This window comes from Vanessa cardui, chromosome 29 (assembly GCF_905220365.1).
Source record: "Vanessa cardui chromosome 29, ilVanCard2.1, whole genome shotgun sequence".
Classification (NCBI taxonomy): Eukaryota; Metazoa; Arthropoda; class Insecta; order Lepidoptera; family Nymphalidae; genus Vanessa; species Vanessa cardui.
The window spans coordinates 2,130,863-2,140,192 of record NC_061151.1 but is presented as its reverse complement, the minus strand read 5'-3'; the positions used below and the strand labels follow the sequence as shown (position 1 = coordinate 2,140,192).

At 34.4% G+C, this 9,330-nt stretch overlaps 1 protein-coding gene and 1 long non-coding RNA gene across 2 annotated transcripts; both read left to right on the top strand.

The window, feature by feature from the left end:
* Positions 1-548: 548 nt before the first annotated feature.
* Positions 549-5,924, top strand: LOC124541851 (fatty acyl-CoA reductase wat-like; the record flags this gene model as incomplete). Its single annotated transcript, XM_047119760.1, has 9 exons — positions 549-620; positions 1,330-1,504; positions 1,855-1,945; positions 2,474-2,596; positions 3,097-3,221; positions 3,474-3,632; positions 4,532-4,641; positions 5,172-5,239; positions 5,802-5,924. Coding segments are annotated over exons 2-9 (969 nt in total), but the record flags the coding sequence as incomplete, so codon positions are not given.
* A 17-nt stretch (positions 5,925-5,941) lies between these two features.
* LOC124541964 lies at positions 5,942-8,574 on the top strand. Its single transcript, XR_006967297.1, has 3 exons — positions 5,942-5,994; positions 7,038-7,218; positions 8,153-8,574. It is a non-coding gene; the product is annotated as an uncharacterized LOC124541964 (long non-coding RNA).
* Positions 8,575-9,330: the final 756 nt, after the last annotated feature.

Below are 9,330 nucleotides of genomic sequence, written 5' to 3'. Positions count from 1 at the left end.
GAAAGTGTGACCAGAGGTGGCCTAAGGCGTGGCCGATGTGGGCCACCGGCCACGGTCTCGCGGTCAAAGGGCCTTGCGCTTTATAGATTTTTTATTATATTCCCTTATTCTCGCACCATCAGAAGATGTTGCAAATTGTGCCAGGCCCACATTAAGTTTTGATTTTATTACGCCACTGCTTGTGCCTATAAATAGACTGGCTTGCTTTAATACTTTAAATATTGTAATATTTAAATAATATCGGCTAAAACTATCTATGATATAGTTTTGGCAGGCATACAGCCTCTAAAAATATAATATACGATATAGCCAATTACTGCTCATGTATTTTCCAGAAATATGTTATAATTATATTGTTTTCCATAAGGCAAATTGTTAACGAACAATGGGTAAGACTTCTTTTTTTAAATTAAGCAAATATAAATATATATTCTAGTATATGTTAATAATATTTAATGTCATTGTTATATGGGTTCGTTTAATTAAACCCACGGAACATTATTTAGTCAGTTACACTTAAACTTGCCCCGAATTAATTTATATATAAGGAGGCAAAAAAAATTATTGTGTTGCTTACGAAACCTGCATACTATCGCATTGAGTTCGTATCATCAAAGAAGGTAAAGTTTTTCTATTAACAGCCGTGTTACCAGGATTTTGAAAATTAAAAAGCGATTTTAAAACTGTGATTATTTATTTAATATTAATACTATTTGTTATATTATATTTATCTGTCATAATACATCTCGTGCTCAGCAGTGAAGGTAAACATCGTGAGGAAACCTGCATGTGTCTAATTTCATTGAAATTTTGCCACTTGTACATTCCACCAACCTGCATTGGAACATCATAATTGTAAATTTCAAGAATGAAAAATTTACATTTAAATTTTCGTCCGAAATATTCATCTTCATTTTTTATAATCTTGGTAGGCAGACATTGACGATTGGTTATCTGATGTTAAGTGATCCCAACTAACCATAGACGTTGACAACATTGGCAACTGTGGTGTTATTTCTAAGTAGTGATACTGGATTGCGTTCTTCAAACTGGATAAAATAGTAAGTATGGCTTGGTGGCAGAAAATATGACGAATGGTACCCATACAGCTTCCCACTAAACCCTGCCTCGAAACAGTGTGTTAGGTACTTGATCCATTATACCCAAAAAATATTCGAACTGGTAATTTCTCTGTTCTCTTTCTAAGTTTACTTTTGAATATTGAAGCCTGATCTTATGTTTGAAATGTTCACAATGATGTTCTAATCATCTCTTTAGATTTAAAAGTCTTCCGATGTTATCATATTTAAAAATATTTTATTGTTTAAGTCAACATGAGACACCTCAAAGAGATACAAGAAGAAGCGCAAGTAAATAATGATGCGATTAAGAAAGCAATTTCAAGTGGAAACTCTTTGGTGGCGAAGTTTTACGACGATGCCGTCGTGTTTATTACTGGTGGGTCTGGGTTTGTTGGGAAGCACATGATCGAGAAAATGTTCAGGTAGAGTAGACTTAATTTTTGTTTTTTAGGTTTTTCTTATTTACTTTTGAGGCAATGTATCCGTTTTTTCAATATAATCTAAGAAAACGAACACATTGTCTCAGGTGCTCAATTTAAATAAGCTGTTATACAGTTAGTGAGTTAATGGATGATAACGCACTTTGGAAATAAAATGAGCGCCGTAACCATTATTCTTTTGTAGTAGTGAAAATTTTACACAATTACAAAACATAGCTATTTTTTTTATTAGAAAATAATATGACTCTAAAATTCGAGCTCTCATTCAAAATAATTACCGACGATCTTGCACAAAGCCCTACCAAATTCATATAAAATATTATAATTTTCAGGTCGACTAATGTTAGAAAAATCTATATGTTGCTGCGAGCTAAGAAGGGAAAAGCTGTTCAAGACAGACTGAAAATAGTTTTGGACGATCCGGTACGTTGCAATTCTAATTATTTACATAGTTTAAAACAAATCAACTGGATTTCTTGCTGGTTCTTCTCTGTTGAACCTGACGTACAATGTTGAACCGTGAACGAACCCCTGTGGAACACCTGATATAGCTTTAAACTTTAAACAAAGTTTACCTTAGACTTGTCAAATATGCACGTGTAAAAACTTGGGTGGAAAGGACAGTTCCCCTCATCAGTTTAATGGAATATAATACTAGCGTACCTTTACATGGCAATTTATTTGTTGATTAATGTATTGACAGCCTCCTTGATCTGTCTGTTAGCTTATTAGGTTCATCCTAAGTAATGTCCATAAAAAGTAATTTGAGTTCTCTTAATTCTTTATAACCATAAAAATTTACTAATTTCATAACTCACAATCTTCAGCCCTCTAATCTGATTTTAACTTAACTTCACTTAATAAAACAGTAGTCATATCAATTTGAAGAAACGGCCCAAAAAGATTGATATTTATATCCTTAATGTGCTAGAAAAATATTTTATATTTTAGCTTTTCGAAGAACTTCTCAAAGAACAACCGAACTTTGTGGACAAACTCGTGGTCGTAGAAGGTGACTCCAGCAAAGATAACCTCGGCATTGATGAGAAGAATTGGGCGAGGCTGACTGATGAGGTAAGGACAAAATTTTATGAAGAACAGTTAGTATATATTTAATCCGCAAGTGGCGTAAATTCCACGGTAAAACAGCCCGTATAAATTCCACTGTTGACTTTGTCACATGTAGGTTTCCTCACAATGTTTGCCTCAATCGTAGAGTATGAGATTCACTTCACTTCACTTGTGCTGAAATGTTTTAACTCAACTAATATATTATTTGATACTAGCTTTAAAATACTACATTGATGTATAATCTCTTTGTTTAAAACACTTTTTTCCAATTAAAAAGTAGCCTATGTCCTTACTCAAGCTCTAGATTATTTGTGTACCAAATTTTATTGACATTGATCCAGTAGTTATTGGCGTGAAAGCGAGATAGACAGAGAGAATTGCTTTATATTATATTAGTATGGATAACACTTCTGTAAAATACAAGTATTTATCTTCAAACTGCAATAACTCCTATTTGTATTTCCGTATCAAGTCAAAACTTATAACCATTATTATAATTTTAGGTCAACATAATATTCCACGCTGCGGCGTCATTAAATTTTCGCGAATCACTAAAAATGGCGACATTTACAAATCTTAAAGGAACCAGAGAGGTGATAAAATTAGCTAAAGCTTGCAAACACTTAAAGTTAGTGAATATTTTTATTATTTATTGATCATGGCTTGCTATATAATATATTATATTCAATAAACAATCAAATGAAAAAAATATGTAGCGTACAAGAAGCTAAAAGCATGATATGGGCAATCTTGCCACCATTAAGCACATCTACTCTAGACTTTGTGTACGCTTCTTGAAGTCTCTAGTTTGAAAATGTCTTATGTATATATTATAGGTTTGCAATAATGATATTTATTTAGATTTCACTTATGTTCCCAGATCGTTCGTCCACGTGTCGACAGCGTACTCACACGCCACAAAAGATCGTATCAGAGGGGAAGTTGAAGAAGATTTCTACAAGAGTCCAATTCCTCCTGAAACAATGATACAACTTGCTGAAAATGTTGGTGATGATAAACTGGATGCCATGTTCGAACCGTGAGTGACAGATTATACTAAATTACAACTTGGTCGTAGGACTTTGTCCAAGCCCGTCTGGGTAGGTACCACCCACTCATCAGTTATTCTACCGCCAACTATCAGTACTCAGTATTGTTGTGTTCCGATTTGAAGGGTGAGTGAGCCAGTGTAACTACAGGCACAAGGGACATAACATCTTAGTTCCCAAGGTTGGTGGCACATTGACGATGTAAAGAATAGTTAATATTTATTACAGCGTCATTGTTTATGGGTGATGGTGACCACTTACCTTCAGGTGGCCCATATGCCCGTGCGCCAACCAATACCATAAAAAAAACTAAGTTTATATGTAACAGAATATGCGTGACATCTTTTGTTGGAACTTCTGAGAGTCTTTTGTCCAGTTACTTTAAACATTAGTTAAATACCTTGTTGTAAATACAGGATTTGTCTCTGATATTGTCACGTCTTCGAATCTTATCCAACAACATTAGCCTGTAAATTACCCACTGTTGGTCTAAGGCATTTTCTTCCCTTGAGGGGAAGGTTTGGAACATATTCCAACACGCTGTTTCAATGCAGGTTCACGGAATACACATGTGGCAAAATTCATTGAAATTAGACACATGCAGGTTTCCTTACGATATTTTCCTTCACCACCGAGCATGGGATGAATTATAAACACAAGTTAAGCACATGAATATTCAGCGGTGCTTGTCTGGGTTTGAGCCATCAATCTCGACCCAGAATCATATCCATTGAAACTTAAAAACTAATTTTACTGAAGCATTTGTTTAGTAACTTCAACTCGCTAACTTAAATCACGCTTATAATAATTTAAGGTAAAAACCAATTAAAGGTTCATTTGAAGTTTCATAAATGATACTATATTTAAATTTTTATCTTTTCATTTTAAGATTTATGTCACAATGGCCAAACTCTTACGCGATCACAAAAGCAGTCGCTGAGGAACTCGTCAGAGTGATGGGAGAGGGCTTGCCTATTTGCATCGTTCGACCAGCGATCGGTAACATATTTGACGTAATATTTAAAGCAATCTTACCCTCAAAACACTATTTATACGAGTAGCCTATAATAATGGCTCGAAGGAAATAAGAAAATAGCCATAAATTTTAATTTATCTCTGGATATTTGGAGATAACTAAAATGATGTATACATAGTAGGTTTGGGTTTGGACATTGCCAAAGTGTGTTCTTTTGCGAGAAATTTATCTTTTTTCATATCACCTTGTATATTTCAAACCACTGTATACTATTAATGCTATACATGCTTCTCTGTCGGTTATGTATTAATATTCTATATATATATACATGTTTATTAATGTAAGGGCAAAGACTCTACTCATTTATAATTGGTGTACTTCCAAATTGTATGGATACCAACTCTTCGTAGCCGCTGTGAGAACCCTAAAGCAATTTTATGAATACCGTTTGTAACTAAGTGGACATGTTCTAAAAATAATAGCCCAATTCATATTGACTGCAAGTCAATATGAATTGGGCATATTCCTTACAATATTGTGGCTTTTGTTCCAGTTGTGTCTGCGTACAGAGAACCAACACTGGGATGGATTGACGTTAATAATGCGTTTGGACCAAGCGGGGTGAGCAGTCGTCATCAATATAAATTTATACTTATATTAGATAAGAGCTGATAAGTAGCAAAGGTTTTAATAATCAATTTAATTGCCGAGTTGTGCTAGAGCAATATAAAATGGAATATATAAAAATTACATTATGTAATTACTAAAAGCTTCTGTTCAAAACGATTTTCTAGTTCAAAACAGTCAGTTAATGTGGGTGTTTTCTATGCAAGCCCTTTTTATTTTTTGGTATGAAAAATTGGCATAGAATTTTTCCTAGTTACTTTATTCCTTCTCTTGAGGTCTTGAGTATGAATTTGGATAGATACAGAGGATATAGAGGAAAGGAACGACCAAAGGAATGATGAATGGATTGTATGAATGATAATATAGCTGGAAAGAATGGTACTTGTGAGATGACGTCAGATAGGGCAGAAAGAATAAGACATGCTGCGCCCCAAGTAAATTGGGATAAGGGCGTGATGAATTTCTTTCTTCTCCCCACGTCCCCTCCCCCTAAAATCTAAAGATAGAAAGACACATGATAACATAGGTACATTATACTAGTTTTTTTTATTTTTAGATGATTCTTGGACTTTCACTCGGCGTTATGCATACTTTTAAAGCTGACAATATAAAAATCGACTTTGTTCCAACGGATATCGTGACGAATGTTATACTAACAGCAGCGATGGAAACGCACGACAGATATAATAAAGGAAACCAACAGCAAGTTATTTATACAGTTAGTGGCAACAGAAATCCACTGACATTCTGTGAGTATTGTATGAAGAGAATTATGTCTCTTTGACTATTTTAAGAGCCAAGATAGCTTAGTGGTTAGAACACTTACATCGTAACCGATTTGTGCGGGTTCAAACGTAGACAAGCCACCACTGAGTTTTAATGTTCTTAATTTGTGTTTTTATTCACAATTCATGTCGTGCTCGGCAGTGAAGGAAAACATCGTAAGGAAATTTGCTTGAGCCTAATTTCAACAAAATTGTGCCACATGTGAATTCATCAATCCGTTTTGGAGTAGCGTAGTGGAATATGCTTCTAATCTTCTCCTCAAAAGGGAGGAGGATTTAACAGTGGGAAATTACATGTACATGTACGTCTAGATAGACTAGCAGACACTTGGCCACTAACTAACTAATAAAGCCGTATGACATTTTATGAGTGTCAACGTAGCTGTTACGCACACTAAGATAGAAAATATGGCTAGTGTGTTTTTATTTATTTTTTAGTGTAATACTCTTAATCCATATATAAAGAAATTGTTATAATACTTCGTCATTTTGGGATTTATTGATTACAAATTTAATCTTCAATATATTTTTGTAATCAATTTTGAAAGCAATGTAGAACTGATATGAATAACTTTACTTATAATTTTACATAAGGATTTCTGTAATTTGAGTTTTATGTCCAAGATTTAATAAAAACTGCACATGTTCATAACTTAGTGTGTTCCAATACAGATCAGTATAAGTAGCATCAAGTAATTTAGGCAGTTGACCATATGTTTATATTGAATATCATTTTTAATATTTTACTCAATATTGATAATTTCTTTCTTGTTGATGTAACCTGCACCACATAAGCACGTACATAAAGTCATTGTCACCAAAGTTTAGAGGAACTCTAGCAATTTGAGGATTGGGCGGTGGTAACAACTTACTGTAACGTTGTATTTGCCAATTGGCATACCCAATAAAAATAAAAGAAAAACTAAGTAAAAACATTAAAAAATACTAAGATTCGCCAATTTATTTTATGTTCCAATAATTTAAAGAATTTATTTTCTTCATTGCAGTCGAACTCTGTGACATTATAAATTATGAAGCGAGGTATCTTGTACCATCGAAGGCATTGTGGTATTGCAGCGCAATTATCACCCCCTACACCTTTTTGCATTTACTGATGACAGTGGTATTCCATTACATTCCCGCGATTGTAGTTGATGGGTGTTGTTTGATGGTTGGACAGAAAGCAAGGTATTGGTAACACATTTGTACAAATTATCTCATGCTCATATTAAAAATATATTTGTTAAAATAAATCATTTGATGTTAATGCCTTGAGCCGATGTAAAACAAAGGTTAGAACGTGTGCATCTTAATCGATGACTGCCGGTTTAAACCCAGGCAAGCACCACTGAATATTCGTGTGCTTAGTTTGTGTTTATAAATTCATCTCGTGCTCGGCGATGAAGGAAAACATCGTGAGGAAACCTGCATGTGTCAAATTTCATAGAAATTCAGCCACGTGTGTATTCCACTAACCTGCATTGAAATAGCGTGGTGGAATATGTTCCAAAACTTCTCCTCAAAGGGAGAGGAGGCCTTAGCCCACCAGTGGGATATTTACAGCCTATTGTTGTTGTTGTAATGCCCCCTGGAATAGTTCGGCTACATGAATTTTTGAAAAAAGAGAAATAGAACAGCTAATCTGACCTGACTGATATTTCTGAGTCAAACCTGAGGATTGAACAATCCAATCCAGAATTAGTCCAAAGATATCAGATATAATCGCTTTAGCTGTATTTTGGACTGCTTATAACTTGTTACTATTCGAAAGAACGAGAAGTTTTATTTGCAATTTAAGTCATAGACTACTAATATTATAATTATAGTAGTACAGTCTTCAAATTTATTCAGTTTTCAAATTAATTCCTTTATGGAGTCGTAAATTCTTAGTACCTTTTGAATCTAAACATCAAATCATTGCGACGCAATATGTCATTCTCAATCGGTAAAGCAGATTATCGCTCATACTGAGCACACGAAAAAAGAACTTAAGGTGACGAACCTTCTTACCCTAACTGTACATACAGGAGCTTCAAAACATTACCAATTGTCCACAATGTACGTAATCCAACATGGATTTTGAAATAAGGAGAAAGATTTATTTAATTCATTGCATTTTCAGGTTATTGAAGGTATACAAATTGGTGCAGTCCCTTACGTCAGTTTTGTCATTTTATTTAAACAACCAATGGAACTTCCACGACGAGAACACTCTGAGTCTCCACAACAGGTTATCTGAAACGGACAAAGTGATCTACAATTGTGACATGGCATCTGTTCACATGAAAGAATTAATCATAATATGGGCCTATGGTATTGTGAAGTATATCATAAAAGACGACATGGAAAACAGGAGTTATGCTATAAAGAAACAGGCGGTGATGAGAATTGTCCATTATATAGTTTTCCCATTGTACCTGTTTGGGTTATATAAACTAAGTTATGTTCTTATTAGTCTTGCATACTTTGCTGTTGCAATGATCTGTCAATACATACTGGCATTATTTTAAATTGTAATTTTATGATATACGATGAATGTGAAAAATAAAAATCTGTCCAATTTTTTTTACCCAAAACTTTTTAGTGTCCCTCTGCCATACCATGAATAAACTTAGGCCAAGAGCTGAGATGGCCCAGTGGTTAGAACGCGTGCATCTTAACCGATGATTGCGGGTTCAAACCCAGGCAAGCATCACTATAAAAATGTGCTTAATTTCTGTTTATAATTCAGCGGTGGGTGGCGGTGAAGCAAAATATCGTGAGGAAACCTGCATGTGTCTAATTTCATTGAAATTCTGCAACATGTGCATTCCACCAAACCGAATTGGAACAGAGTGGTGGATTATGTTCCAAGATCTCCTCAATGGGAGAGGAGGCCTTAGCCCAGCAGTGGGTAATTTACAGGGTGTTACTTTACTAAATGAGTGAAATATTTGTGGAATTTTAGTGAATAAAATCTATAACCTAGAGATTATGGGTTAGAAGAAGAATTGTTAATCGTAAAGGATAAACTAAAATACTACAAAATTCAAAGATCACAGTTAACTTCTTACCCTCGTCTTTGTCTTATATTTGTATTACAGTATAAATGCAATTTTAAATTGAAATCATTATGATCACGTCGAGCCAAGATATCATAAATATAAACATATCAACTTTTAAAATGATTTTTTTTATGGTATAGGTTGGCGAATGAGCATATGGGCCACCTGATGGTAAGTGGTCACAATCACCTATAGACAATGACGCTGTAAGAAATATTAACGATTCCTTAAATCATCAATGCGTCACTAACCTTGG